The sequence below is a fragment of the Urocampus carinirostris genome, chromosome 14 (assembly GCF_059441175.1).
Source record: "Urocampus carinirostris isolate Australia breed hairy pipefish chromosome 14, RoL_Ucar_1.0, whole genome shotgun sequence".
NCBI classification, from domain to species: Eukaryota; Metazoa; Chordata; class Actinopteri; order Syngnathiformes; family Syngnathidae; genus Urocampus; species Urocampus carinirostris.
Genome location: NC_142362.1, coordinates 20,239,126 through 20,254,675, shown reverse-complemented (window position 1 = coordinate 20,254,675; position 15,550 = coordinate 20,239,126). Strand labels below are relative to the sequence as shown.

Genomic DNA, 15,550 nt, shown 5'->3' with positions numbered 1-15,550 from the left:
TATTTCGTCAGAATTTTATTGTTAACATAGCTCATTTCTTCTGCCAGAATTCTCGTCCCGCATTCAAAGGCTCACTTCCAGAACACGCTCATCTTCTCATTCTTTCCCGTTTCCGGGTTTGTGGCCTCGTCCGATTGCAAGATGTGTGCAGTGTTTCTGCCTTTTGTCGTGACCCGTTGCTATGGAAACGTGTGGCCTAACATCTGATTGCGCATCACATGTTTAAATCTGCAGGCATGCTAATCCTCAGAAATGTTATGTGTTGAAATAGCATTTAATTCGAAAAAGCTAGTGTGTGTTTGTGTTAGTCCTTTGACTAACTTCCTTAGTGCAATGCACCACCGGGATACAACATGATTTTGTTCTGACGTGGGGATCCTGAAATTGCTGGAGAGCGGGGGAGAAAAACCTATGCTAATGGGCTAATAGTGCCCCAGATAAAAGTACAAAATTAGAATATAATTAGCACTACACATGTGAATATGTACTAACCTGCACTCACCTGGCTATCATGGCAGGTGTCTGTTCTCGCACCATCTCCGTGGATGAGCCCCAGCGTAATATCATGAATGCCGATCCAGATGACACCACATCCCCCGACGTCCCGCTTTGCTCCCCCGTGCGTTGCGTTTCGCCAGAGTTTGTCAACGCCATCGCCATGAACCCCGGCGGGCGGCCTAAAGAGGTAGAGAAGGATTTTTCGATTTTGTCCCCAGGTTGAACGCTAGTTTTCTAATGTGTGTTTTTGTTTTGTCAGAGACACATGCACAGTTACCGGGAAGCCTTCGAGGAGATGGAGTCCGGCACCCACACAGTCGGTGGTGAGGCGCTTCCCTTAAGCCCTGCCCTCCCCAGCTCCCCGCAAACCCCTTACTTCAATTTGTGTAAGTTTGCCCACTGGCTGTGCGGCGCCGGAGCATTCCGGCTTCGCTCACTTCCTGTAGGTCTGAAAATCAAGCTTTACATTAAAGCTTTAAGCAGTGGTTCCGAACTCCAGCGACAGGCCAAGTACACTGACTTTCAAATACCGCATTTAAAACACACTGCAGATGAAACTCTTGTTTTGCGAACTAATATTTTTTTCACCCGCACGAACTGTGGTTGGAGCCATATTTGTGCGTAAATGTTTCCTAATTTTGAGCCATGCCCAACTAATTAGTACTGACATAGCATCCGTTTCAAACTCGCACGGGGCGCACTGAAAATGAACATTCATATTAAGGCAAACTATTGGTAAGGGCCTTGATTAAATTTGAGACCCCTGCTTTTTTTGTAAGCTTTTTCTACTCTTAGTTAGTTAGTTGGAACTATTTCTAGATTTTTATTAGATTACACAAACAACCTTCATTTGTCTCATGTGATGCTCTGCCACCGTTAAGGAACAAGGGCCTTGATTTTCTTGAGCAAACGTAGTTAACATGAGTTAACGCTAAAGAGTTTTGCTGGAAATAGCTCAACTTGTTAATGTTGGGCAATGAGCAAGTGGTGCACCATGTTTTGGTCAATTTGTTTAAGAGTCCGGGAATTGCTTGGAAACACATTTGGTTGGTGAGGCATGCATGTGTCCTGTCAGTTACGCCCGCCCCTCTTTCCCCAGCCCTCCCCCTGCTACAAGTATTTGCTGCTGTGTTGAACTAGACCTAAAACTGTAAAACAATACATATACTTTTGTTACGTTTGTGGGGCGGGTGGGTGTCTCAAAGCGCGGAGTATACTGCCAGAATTAAGACAATGATTAGAAGCCAGTGTGCGCAGTTCAGCGTTGGCGTTCCAGATCCTGACGAACATTGGAGTTCAGATTCAAAGTTTCTTTTCATTTTTATTCACGCTTACTCTTTTGAACTCATAGAACGACTGATTAAAGGCAATAATACCTTTAAGGAAGACACTAAAGTCATTTGGTGCTGATTTTGATTTGGTTTCACGACTAATGCATGTTTTACTGCCCTGATCTAAGCATGAAGCATGACCCCAGAACCAAGGCAAATAATTTTGGAGTTGGTACCAGGTGCAGGGATGGTCGAACCACCAACGTGCTTTGAACTGTATTCCTGTATTTTAGGTCGCTCACCTCCAGGCCTCGCCAAGACTCCCCTGTCGGCCCTCGGACTCAAACCTCACAATCCAGCCAATCTACAACTCAATCAAACAGGCTCAGGTTGGTGACACATTGATTTGATTTGGCGTGAGTAAAAGCAGGGCCATCTGTTTGAGAAACTCTGATTCCCTCACTTGGCTCTTGTAATACACTCTTAAACTATTATTTCTCTGAATTTTATCCAACAATGCATCTCAGATGATGAAGACCAAGAAGGTAAGCATCGTAGATGAGATGCTCACATGGTCACCTACGCCTCCCACCTACCCACATTCATCATTGGCTCAATCTCTAGACCAAGGGTCAGCAACCTTTTTGGTGTGGAGTGCCATTTTCAAATTTCCTTGTAAATCAGTGTGCCACACCATGATTAATGACTCGCACAACAATTTTTTAATATCCAACAGAGCTGTCATTTTACACCAGTCTAAATTTACAACATGGAAAACATTTTAATCGTATAACTCAGTGTTTTTCAACCCTTTTTGAACCAAGGTACACTTTATGAAAAAGTTGCAAGGCAGACCGTCCGTCGAAAATGTTTGAAAATTTGAAAGGTTGTGTCAAATATTTCACTGTACTACCTCATAAGCAGATAATTAGTATATAAAAATAAAAAAAAATAATATTTAAAAAAGAATGATGTGCTTTATGTTTTTATTTTTACAGTGCAATCTTAAACCGCTTTGTTAAACGAATTAAGTTATTAAAAGTACCGTGCTACCTCAAGAGCACATAATTAGTGCATAAAAAGTACATAAAAATCTACTGCCACCTACTGATATGGATGACTATTACAGTTCCTTGTCTGAAGATTGCAAAAATACTGAATAATGGCCTGCTTTTTTGGAATAATGGATAAAATTGGGCAAATTCCAGCGGCACACCAGACAAGGTCTCATGGCACACTATTGTGCCCCGGTTGGTTGAAAAACACTGGTATAACTGACCAATTTATCTACCACTATTCTTGTTCATCAATCAACTAAAAAATGAATGTGAATAACAAGTGGAAAGGCCTGTAGCCATCCATGACTTCAACTTTTTGCCACAACAATTAACCACAATCAACCATTCTTCATTCAGAATGAACTACAATCAAAAACAAGTGCTATGGACAGCTACCATACCATCCATCAATGATATCTTGTTGCAAAAAATATCAAAATTTGAAATAACAGCAGCAAAGCAAAAGGCACTTGCACGCATACACAAAAAACACGCTCTCGAGGCATAATGCATAAAGCCCCAACCGTCTGTCCATGATGGATGGAAATAACGAGAAGTTTTTGCTCGAGGAGCCGTCATGATTTGTTCATTTATCGGGCGCGTGTGTTAAAACACGGATCTCTCCTCTGCACCGCGCAGAGCAGAGGAGAGGAGAGAGCAGAGGAGGGGTGCTAACGTAAAGCCTCTAAGTAACACGGCGCACAACTGAAATTGTCTAAATTTCAGGTAAAAATGTGCATTTTTAAAATATAATCATTATTATTTTGCCGTGCGCTCGCGTGTCATAGGTTGCCAACCCCTGCCCTAGACCGCTGCCACGTTTCATGATCCCTTCCTACAAAGTTGTCCGGGGCTCATGATGACTCCTTTCTCTGTCATTTTCAGTACCGAGAAGTTACGTGGAATCAGTCGCAAGGTCGGCCATCAGTGACGGAGAGCAAGTTAGCATACCCCGAAGCCTCAGTCCTCAAGGAGAACTCACAGAGAAAGCATCGAGTCCAGGTCCTGTCTCCCACTCACTGAATCCTAAGTTGTCCAGTAGCCGTCTGGGCTCAAGGGGGTATGTATTCAGTATTTTAGTCATAGGCCATCGTACTTCTTTAGCTACCAGAGGAGAAACTAATTTGAAGCCTGCCCTGCCCAATGACAAAATGTTTGATTTCCTTTTAGTGACGGGGCCTCGGAAGAGAGCAACTGCAGCAGTCTGTCACAAGTCACTACCAATTTCAGTTTTCACGGTCAGACGCCAACCAGCGTGGCTTCGGCATCTCCCAATCACTCTGAACCGGATTCAGTTCCGGTCACCTGTTCTTACCTTGGCCTTGCCACTCCAACACCGTGCAGTTCAGGCCCCAGCGGCCCTACAAAGAGTTCTGTTACCTCCGATCGAAACCCACCGGAAGCTTTCGAGATGAGTCCCTGGTTGCAGAACCGGGATGTTTCAGAAAGGCTGCCAAGTTCTTATCCAGAAGCTTACGTAGTAGCCCAGAAAGGATCGGCATTGAACGGCTTGGAGTCAGGAGGCTCAGCTGGCAGTCCCATTCTTGCCCGCCGGTTGTCGCAGGGAAGTCCAATTCAACAGGCGTTCTTCAGGCAGAACTCCACGGAACAACGGAGCATACGACCGTCTGTGCCAAGCAGTCCCGTGCTGAGCCGACATCCGTCCATCTCGCAGCCCCAAGGAAGTCCGGTATTGGGCCGCCACCCTTCGCTGTCGCAAGTTTCTCAAAGGAGCCCCAGTCTAGATCGGCAACTTACGCACAGTGGCTATGCCACGCCAGATGAGCGTCATGGCAACCTGTCCAGACAGAGCAGTTCTTCAGGCTACCAGGGACCACCCACCCCTTCCTTCCCTGTCTCTCCTGCCGTATACCAGGACGGTGAAATGACAGGTACGGTCGGCTTCCGGCTGGGAAGCGCCTCACCTGGCGGCCAACCTCAGCTTCCGGAAAAGCGGCGCATGTCTAGCGGCGACAGACCAAACGGAATGTTAGGGTACGGCTCGCTCAACGCGAAAGTTGTGTCACCGGCCAGCCTGGGAAACAATCCCGGCTACTTCCACACCCTCTCGGACTTCTCGCGCTTCAACACGACGGGTAAGGACCTTTACTGAAAACAAATTTGTTACATACTAAAAATGGTTTAGTGAAAACAAATTCCAAATGGGTCTCTCATATACAGATCAATTACTTGGATTATTTTGACTCAACCTTCTACCTGTTTTATATAGTTTTATCAAAAAAACTGATGGTAAACCTTGGAATAAAATAATCACATAATCTAATGTATGGCTACACACACAATTAAAACGTGACTTATTTGTACCGTTTTAGAGGTTCATTACATTTTAATCAACACAAACACACACTTAAATACTCAAAGGTATGATATAGGAGAGAAACAGGGATGGATATGCTGGGGCTTGGCTGACCATAAAGAGGGGAAAACTACACAGTTTGCTTGAACTTACATAAGGTACAACTGTCTGAGGGCAGATAAACAATTGGGCATTATTCTTATCAGATCATTATTCCCTGTAATCACACCAATGTAAATCTAATCACATACTAGGATGCGTCAGTGGTCTTGTGAATGAATGGTAGGAAGTCGGTCCGGAAAGGGAGGTTTTGGTGAAAGTATAAAGAAAAAAAAGTCAGGACAGAAGGCAGTCTCTAGAAGGAAAAAAATCATTCCAGGTGGACAATGGCAATTGTGGAGTCCCATGGACTGGCTGAGACCAGAATCACAGCTTAAGATGACAATTGGTGGGTCTTATTTTCTATAACTGTAAGTTGTCTTCTGGCAGCATGTGTTCCTTTGTGTGGCCCAAAGGAAATATGTATATAAACAATAAGCAGACTGTTCAAAAATCAAACAAAATAATTAACATTTGTTTAGAGCTTAAAAGGCTGACTAGCTTTTGCTAGTGCATGCAGCAAGACCTAAACAGCTGTTAGTCCTTTGACCTGCTCCATCAGGCTCCCCAATACAGGTTGACATTCTTGTTATTAGGAAGCATGGTTCATGTATGTTTGCCCACCTGGATTGTTCCGTCTGTATGAAAACTTGGCCAGACGGAACATATACTTTACACATGCTTGCTCTTCCGTTGACTTGCAGATGCTGGACCCGATAGCAGACTCAATGTGAAGTTTGTCCAAGACACGTCCAAGTTCTGGTACAAGCCCAACATATCCAGAGAGCAAGGTATGTTTGATTTAAGCTTTAACTGTGGAGCTTCAAAATGATTGTCAAAAAAACTGTGCTTTCAAGCCATCAGCGTGCTAAGAGACCGAGAACCTGGTGCTTTCGTTATCCGGGATAGCCATTCCTTCAAGGGGGCTTACGGCCTGGCCATGAAAGTTGCCTGCCCGCCACCTTCCGTGCATCCCCAAAAGAAAGGTACCAATCAAAATGACTTTTTTGTCGGATCAAAATTAAATTTTGATTTATGTGGGTCTGCCAGGTGATCTCAGCAACGAACTGGTGAGGCACTTCCTGATCGAGAGCAGCCCCAAAGGTGTCAAGCTCAAGGGTTGTCCTAATGAACCCTACTTTGGTGAGTGTTCAGGACACACAGCCTTCTTAATATGTCCTGAACGCGTGTTGTCTGCTTTCAGGTTGCCTGTCGGCATTGGTGTACCAACACGCTATCACACCACTGGCTCTGCCCTGCAAGCTGCTTATCCCTACCACAGGTTGGCTTGTTTGGTCCACCAGGTGACATTGGTCACATTTCGGATTTTGGTCTTAATTGACGCTTTTTCTATGTTTTTGTTACTTTCCGGTAGATCTCGTGGAGCAAGAACCAGAGGTGGCCAAAAGCAACCCTGTGACTGATCGCCTTAAACAAGGAGCAGGTAAACAGCTGACACTTGGACCTTTTGCTACAAATAACCCTTTACTGTGGCTTCTGAATCACTCTGACAAGTGGTACAGTGTTCCCTAGCCATATCGGGGTTTGATGTCGTCAATGCATCGCAAATTGTTCTTTATTGAATACTTCTGCAGATTCATGCGTACAGGTGTCACTTTAAGGGTGCCATACACTTGAACCATTCGGAAAACTGCCTTCTGTTTCCAGGACAAATCAAAATGAATCATTTACATGACTAGAGATGAACAAATAACCCCGTATACATGTCCTGGAGAAATTAACAAATAGCATGTGGCTATTTTAGTGCATAAACTAGAGTTTGTGTGGATTATTTTTGTCTGGACTACAAGGCCCACATCCAAATATTCTGGATACACACTATAAAAAGATGGATACAACTTTAGTATTTTCACCGAGGGGGCTAAAAAAACGTAACTGTCCTTTTTAGTGGGTAAGCCAGAGTTTGAGTGTATTATTCATTTCTGTACTACAAGTCCCACAGTACTTTGCTCCATCGAAATGTCCTGGATATACACAATATATTTATGTATACAACTGTGGCATTTCCATCGTGGGGGCAGCAAATAAAATAAAAATGTCTTAATGAAATCAACCAATCAACATGAGCCTTTTTTAGCGAGTTAGCAGGAGTTTGGGTGTATCATTTATCTCTGGACTCCAAGCCCCACAGTGCTTTACGGCAACAAAATATCCCGGATATACTCTATATCTGGTGTTTTCCCCGAGGGTGCTTAAAAAAATGGGACCGTCTCGAAGAAAGCAACCAATACAAAAGAGGCTTTTTAGCAGGTTAGACAGAGTTTGCATTGACCATCCTGTACTACAAGTCCCACAGTGCTTTGCAGCATCAAAGAATCTCACCCGAGGCGTGTTCAGGAGAGTGAGCGATTGCTATCGCTAGCTATCGCTAGCTTCTGAACGGCCAATGATTATTGAGCGCTCGCGTGCCCGAGTAATCACGGGAGAAAGACCGCTTACTTTGATTTCCAACATGGCGTCGACAGTGCAGAAGATGGAGGATCTCACCCTGACGAGTGCTGTTGGCGATGTAATATATCGTCTTACATTGCCTGGTAATGTTTGTGAACAATGCAAGACAGGTATGACCCTTCCACTGCGTTTAGGATAACCTTAACTGTGTCAATATGCGAACTGTCGCTCATATAAGCCAACTCGCTCAAAGCAAGCTGTAGAACGAAATCCATTGTACTGTCGTCGGCCATTTTGGATCAGTAAGGCAATCACAGTGAGCGATTACAAAACGTTCAGCAGTGCGCGGCAAGCGATTAACAAGCGACTACATGTCTGATTACTCTCCTGAACACGCCTCTGTATTTTGGTATTCTGTTTTTTTTCCGGCAGCTTGCAATGTGCTGTACATCAACTCTGTGGACATGGAGTCCCTAACAGGCCCCCAAGCTATTGCTAAGGCTATATCGGAGACGCTAACTAGCGCCGCTTCCACGTCGGGGGCCACAGTGGTTCACTTCAAGGTGTCGGCGCAAGGCATCACTCTAACCGACAATCACAGGAAGTGCGTGAAACTCTGCCCACTCAAATTCATGCTGCTTTTCCCAAAATATATGTGTCTATATAGACATCTGTTTAAGTCAGAATATGAGTAATTGTAATTTGTCTTTTGCAGAGTTTTTTTCCGACGTCACTACCCCTGCAACACTGTCACTTTCTGTGATCTTGACCCTCAGGACAGAAAGTGAGTAAAAGAATATATAATTTCAGTCTCATAAGTGCTCATAGTTTAAAAAATAAAATAAATAACTGCTCGTGCCCTTTGTTTATAATAGAGGAATAAGACGAATACGGTAGCTTAGCGTAAGCTTCATGTTGACAGTCCGGCATACACATGGTTAGACTAGCGTTAGCATAGCATTACAGTTCCAGCTACACAAGGTTAGCTTTTGCATTAGAGTTCTACATAACACTGTCAGCTTAAGGTGGGATTTGTGTTAATAGTCGTACATACACATGGTTAGAATAATATTAGTTTTGTGTTAATAGTTCCATGTACACGCAGTTAGCTTAGTGTTAGCTTTGAGTCAACAGTCCAACATACACACGGTTACTTTAGCGCTACAGGTCCACATACACACAGTTAGCTGAGCGTTACATTCACGTTAATGATTCACATACACACAGTTAGCTTAGCGTTAGTAGCTTCATATTAGCTTGGCAGTAGCCGCAGACCTTTGCGCTACAAAAAAATGAACAGTTACACGCATTTGGTGTAACCTTAGCTGAGCATTAGCTTGGTGTTAGTTTTGTGTTGACAGTTACACATACTGTTAGCTTTAGCTTTGCGTTAGTTTGACATAAGCTAAGTAGTAGCTTCATGTCAGCTTTGCGGTAACTGTAAACTTTCAAGGTACAAAAAAAGACAAAAAATCACAGTTACACGCAGTTGGCTTAACTTTAGCTTAGCGTTAGCTTAGCAGTTGCGTTATGTTAGCTTAGCAGTAGCTAGTAAGGTACAAATAGAACACAAAACTTAGACGGTTACACAAAGTTTATCCTTAGCTTAACACGAAGCCAGAGCTGTACTATTGATTGACAGATGCTCTTGCTTAAGATGAAAATCAATAGGAAAAGCTTTTATGGCCGTGTAAGTAGAAGCCAAAGCTGCACTATTAAACGACAGATGCTCTTGCTTGATTAAAATCGTCAATTGGGTCATCCTCAGTCACGCAGAGAAGGCAAAGCTGTACCATTTTGAGACAGATTCGCTTTTTTGTACGGGAAATCCTTAACGGATACTGTCCTTAACCCTGTCAAGAGAACCCAAAGCTGCACTATTGACCAACAGATGCTTTTGCTTTTGTAGATAAAGCATCAATGGGGTTATCGTTCTTAAAGGGACATAATGAGAGGCCAAAGCTGTACTTTTAAACGGCAGATGCTCTTGCTTGCAAAGAAATTTGTCAATGGGGACACATTCCTCAGTCACGTAAAGAGAAGACAAAGCTGCACTATTGATGAAAAGCTCTTGTTTCAGTGTTCCCGTTTGCCCGCGTCCCTGCATCTTGGACGCATCATTTTTGCTGGGGACGCATAGTGTCAAATCAACGTGCGTCCCCGGGACGCAACTTTTTTGACACAAAATATACATTATTATCCGATTACCTTTTTTTTTAAACAAGGATTTACCGCACTCCAAACTCTTCGTCAGGCAGATCCGCCATTGTTGTTTTGGTCTTGCGGTTTGAGTTTTCGTCTGCAAGCCGATCTCGGCAAACGAGATCTCGTCGCTTCGAGATTACGTCATTGTTTTGGTGTTTGTAGTCGAAGGAAGCTAAAGGCTAAGTAAAATCAACACAAAATTGGTAATTTCTTCACTGTCAGTAATAAGTTGAAACATAATGCAGAAAGTGATAACAACGGCAATAACGCCGGCACGAAAAAACGGCAGAGAAATTCTTTGGAAGATCGCGGAGGCAGGAAAACACGTGTGTTAAAGCGAACGATTCGACGAAAGAAAATAAACAAAAAAATACTCCTAGCAACAAAAGGACTTTTCTGCCAAAATGGACTCAATTATATTCCTGGTGACGCTATGAGGAGGATGATAATAGATTGGACCTTGAGAAGGCATTACAACTGTGGCGGGACAGCAAACCACGAAGAATATATGAACTGAAAAATCTGAAGTAAAAACTGCTTTGTATTACCAATTAACTGTGATGATTAAAACTGCATGAATAATACAGTATTTCAGCAATATTATTATCTATAATGTACAATATTGTGAACTGAAAAATCTGAAGTGATAACTGCTTTGCATTACCAATTAACTGTGATTATTAAAACTGAATGAAAATATAGATTAATATAATTATTTCAGCAATAATATTTTGTATAATGTGCAATATTGTTGTGAACTGAAAAATCTTGAACTGATAACTCAATTGTAATACCAATAAACTGTGATGATTAAAACTGAATGAATATACTGTATCGATTTGTATTATATATTTGTCGCTGATTTACAATTTTAACCCCGATAACACAAAATCTTGGGGACCCATAGATCTCTGTTGGGACCCATAGATTTTTGAGCATGCGAGTCCCCAGGACCCATCACTTTTCAGAGGTAAAATGAACACTGTTGTTAGCGCCAAAAATTGTGAATGGGAAGAACGTTCTTAAGCAATACATCAAAGCTGTACCATCAATGACAGAGTCCCTCGCTTTCACTGAAAATCTTGACTAGGGAAGATGTTGGAGATGAAAAGGCACACTAAAGCTGTACTATTAAGAAAAGATACTCTTGGTTGTGCTGAAAATTGTGAATGGGGAGAACGTTCTTTGGCACGTATAGACACCAAAGCTGTGCTATTGATGACAGATGCTCCTACTTCTGCTACAAATTGTCAATGCGGAGATCCTTCTTAGTCATGTAAAGAGAAGCCAAAGCTGTACTTTTAATGACAGATGTTTTTGCTTAAACCATAAAAAGTAATCCCCTTCTTAAGGACGTCTCACTCCAGTTATTTTTAATTTTAACTTGATTTTATGCCTTTTCCTAGGTGGAACAAACCAGAAGGGGGCACGGCAAAGTAAGTTCTCGCGACAAATTAGTTTTCAAATTTCGCAAAGGCGCCGTTTGACTTATTTTGATGTTTTGTAGGTTGTTCGGTTTTGTGGCGCGCAAGCAAGGAAGCACAACGGACAACGTCAGCCATCTTTTCGCCGAGATGGATCCCGAGCAGCCCGCTAGCGCTATCGTTAGCTTCGTCACCAGGATGCTAACTTTGCAAAAGCCATGAGCGCTTTCCGAAAGACTTATTTTCTGCTTTTTCCTGTCCCTATGCCTGACACGCCTTTGCTAGCAACGATTTTGGCGGCTTCTTTCGGAACGGAATCCAGAATGGACTTGTGGAAGTGCGGAAAAAGAGGAGGGGCTAAGGGAAAACAGAGGCGTGGCCTTCAAACGAATGACAAACATTTGCATTTCGTTTTGGTCCAGATGGAACGTCAAGGATAAGAAGTATCTGATTTGTACTCCAACAAAGACAATTTTGTCGGGTTGGTTGCAAAAAAATATGTTTTTTTCTCCATGCAGAGTCAAAAAGTATTAAAATTAACAAGTTAACTCTGTAATTAACTAGCAGTGGAATCAATAATAGATTGTGTAATTTAAAACAATTTCTAGAACTGAACTACAAACATGAACGCTAGTTGAAAACTGCATAAGGACCCAAGCTAAATTCGACAACATGAGCCAAGGCTTTGGCACCACCTAGTGGCAATTTGGCACACCGAAAGACGGGTGCATAAAACATTCATTTTAGCCCGGGCCACACTACAGGATAAAGAAAGTATCCGATTTCTTTTGTAAATAATGAAAATGATTCATTCATCGTCAAACATTTGTGTTGTTTGTTGTAAAATATGTTTTCCTCCCAGAGTCAAACAAGGTCTTTAATTATTCAATCAACTTGGCAATAAACTAGCTCTGGATAAACAAATGATTTTATCCGAAACGTAAACAACTTCCAGTACTGAAAATATGATTTTCCCCAAAAATGTATATCAGTAGCTTCAACGCTCATTGAAGACTACTGACCCAGGCTAAAATTAACACCGAACTCCATGAGCCAAGGCTTTGGCACCACCTAGTGGTTATTTGTGTCACTACAGTAATAACGTAAAATGGTATCCATTAGGAACCCCCTTCAATGTCACACCTGAGGCTTTTTTAGGCGTCAACGCTAGTTGAAGACTCCATAACGACCCCTACTTAAGTTGACACCAAACTTCATGAGCTTTAGCACCATCTATTGGAAATTCGGGGCACTACAGAAAAGGAACAAAAAAAGAAGAACATTCTTTAGGGTCATGTCCCCTTTAATGTCACGCCTGAGGTTATTTTACCTGAAAAAGGGAAAAAAAGTCAAGTTGTGAAGCGTCAACCAAAGACAGGGTTGTTGTTTTTTTTTAATTTGCCTGTTATTTTGCAAAATGTCATCTTTTTTTTTGTCCAAACAAAAACGTGGCTGCTGGATTTTTGGGGGGGCTTGTGTGTACTGATACGGTCGGTCAACATTGGATATGTTTCCACGCAGGCAATAATCTTTGAAAATGAAACGATATCGACAGTATTCCGATTTTCCTTATCTAGGATATTTAATGTCGCAAAGCATTATGGGACTGGGAGTCCAGAGATCACAAGCTCCAGCTGACTTGCTAAAAAAAGTGCTGTGTGTATCAGCTAATTTCTAGGGGCTATCTCTCCTTTATTTTCTTCCACCATGGCAAAAATGCTACAGTTGTATCCATCCATATATAGAGTAAGTCCATACTTCTGGCAAGTAACATACGAGCACATGAAATTCATCTTTCAGAATCGATTAAGAGAATTTTCCAGATTGAGATTTTTACTTCATTTTAGCATTTAGAAGCGACATTTTTTGGAATCTTAGATGATGTTATCACTTTAAAAAAACAGATTAGTTATCATTAATAACTATATCGTACAAATTTAGTATACAATTTCAGTAACAAAATTTTTTTATTTTTTTTCCCCATAGTTTTTGTAAATGATTCCCATTCAGTAATTTGTAGTTAACTGCAGTAATTAACTACATAAGATATGGTAGCTTTGTAAAGGGTAATAATATTTGAAATTAAATTAAAATAAAGAACGGAATTATCCCTCGCTATTATTGCACAATCCCCTATTTTGTGTAAAGCATGGTTAAGCATCTACTTATAGTGAATGCCACTGTTGTATCCATCCCTATATAGTGTAAACCTATGATTCCCGGTCCCCACAAGCGAGTGCAACAAACGAGCATGTTATTTTGTTAGCACGATACTTTAGTGAATTTAGTGAGTTACAGGAATGAAATCCTTTTCGATTTAATATCAAAATTTATATTTAAAGAAAAACAACATCTATTTCCTTTTCGACCTTGTTCTTTGATTATTTACTCATTTGTTGGAAGGCATGTCGTCGATGAATTCGGATTTCTTCGCAAATCCCTTAGCAGTCGGATTATTGCCTGTACGGAAACGTAGTCATTGACAATTGTTACAGGGGTCTTTTTATTATTTTTATTATTATGATGTACTGTTTGTAAATATTTTTCTGTTCACAGATAGGACTGTTTGACTTCTGGTGCCTGCAGTTCTTTTACAAAACCTATTTTTTAATGATTACGACTCGGACAAAACACAAACATCCATCTGGGATTAAAGGGACAGTGTGTATGATTTGACCACCAGATGTCACTGTTTTTGACCTGCAACCAAAAACAATGCAAAAAAAAGAAGACAAACTACGGAGACTCGAAGTGACCAAACTGCAACATTTTTGTTGTAAGCTTGTCAGCTCATATTATGTCAAAAAAACGCAAGCTTCTCCAATTACAAGTATTTTAAAACGTGCACGTTTATGTATGTATGTTTGCTTACTATTTAAAACACACTGTCCCTTTAACCAAGTTGTTTTTGGAGAAAAAGCACTGTGCCACGATCGCTTGATGATTTTATTTCTGCACAAGCTCGCCAAAAGGCGGCCATTTACTTGCTACCCAAAAGTAAGCTAGATTACATTTACAGGTCCAAATATATATGAAAAACACTTTCAGTGAAAATATTTATTGTGTTTTTTGTTTTTTGTTTTTTGCTTTGCTGCTTGTTGCTCTCGCGTGTATTTTGTTTATGTACAAATATGACTGAAACAAGGACGACTGTTATACGCTGTAAAATGAATGTATCACTCATTTATTTTTAATACTTCAGAGAAAATATGTATATGGTCATCCTCTTGGAGGTTTTTTTGAAAGAGTTATTGTTAATTCTTTTTTCTTTTGTCCAAATCGAGCACTTAACTGCAGTAAAAACAATGCTTTCACTTCTGAAGAAATATCTCGTTTTCTTTTAAGAATATATGTGTCAGTTGTCGCCCTCTCGTGGCTGGCAGGAATCGTTACAAAAATAAAGCCGGTGGATTTGAGGAGTTTTACAATAAAATAGTAAAAAAGAGAACCCGTAGAGCGAGGAATTGCAAATGCATTTGATATATATTTAAAAATAAACAATAAACAACAGAAAGTTAGCAAAAAAATCTGCAACGATTTTAGAAAATACATTTGAATTAAGCAACGTTTGCGATAATGCTAGAGAAAAATATTTGTTTTAAGCACTCCATTTGTTATTTAGTTTTGAAGTATTACTGTAGTTTTTTTTTCATTATTTCTGAAGTCTGATTTTTGTTGAAGCTCTGTAGTTTTTTGCAGTGTTGCTGTAGTTTTTGTCGTATTTCTGAAGTAGTTTTATGTAGTATTTCCACAGTAGTATTTTTTGTAGTGTTTCTGTCGTACTTTTGTTGTATTTCGACGTCGAATTTTGTTGTATATCTGTCGTATTTTTTTATTATTACAGTAGTTTCATAGTTATATCATTTTTGTAGTATTACTGTAGTATTGTTTTTTTTTTTTTTTTAGTTTTTGGTACTATTTCTGTTGTATTTTGTAGAATTTCCATATTAGAATGTTTTTTTTTGTGTATCTGGAGTGTTCTGTAGCATTTTTGTAGCACAGTGTTACTGTAGTTTTGTTTTTGTAATATTGTTGCGATATTTCCATGGGAGAATTTTTGTAGTATCGCCATAAGTGTAATTTGCAATAATTCTGTTGTAATCCTCTTGTAGTGGTATTTTGTAGTAAGATTTCTCTAGAATAGAATAGAATAGAATATAATAGAATAGAATATACCTTTATTGTCATTTTAACAAAATGGGTTGAACATATTGTGACAACGAAATTGGACGTGGCACTCCAGGTTCACATTTTACAGTGAGGATA

The 15,550-nt window shown here is 40.7% G+C and overlaps 1 protein-coding gene across 1 annotated transcript in view; it reads left to right on the top strand.

Annotated features, from left to right (window-relative positions):
* tns1b (tensin 1b) overlaps positions 1-14,598 on the top strand; it is a 100,232-nt gene extending 85,634 nt beyond the window's left edge. Inside the window, exons 16-29 of the mRNA XM_088353585.1 lie at positions 519-685; positions 758-884; positions 2,063-2,158; positions 3,713-3,887; positions 3,998-4,923; positions 5,948-6,034; positions 6,101-6,229; positions 6,294-6,386; positions 6,448-6,525; positions 6,619-6,687; positions 8,088-8,259; positions 8,371-8,439; positions 11,267-11,296; positions 11,368-14,598. Coding sequence (XP_088209711.1) covers positions 519-685; positions 758-884; positions 2,063-2,158; positions 3,713-3,887; positions 3,998-4,923; positions 5,948-6,034; positions 6,101-6,229; positions 6,294-6,386; positions 6,448-6,525; positions 6,619-6,687; positions 8,088-8,259; positions 8,371-8,439; positions 11,267-11,296; positions 11,368-11,506 — 2,357 coding nt within the window. The 3' untranslated portion in view covers positions 11,507-14,598. The remainder of the gene's footprint in view (positions 1-518; positions 686-757; positions 885-2,062; positions 2,159-3,712; positions 3,888-3,997; positions 4,924-5,947; positions 6,035-6,100; positions 6,230-6,293; positions 6,387-6,447; positions 6,526-6,618; positions 6,688-8,087; positions 8,260-8,370; positions 8,440-11,266; positions 11,297-11,367) is intronic.
* Positions 14,599-15,550: the final 952 nt, after the last annotated feature.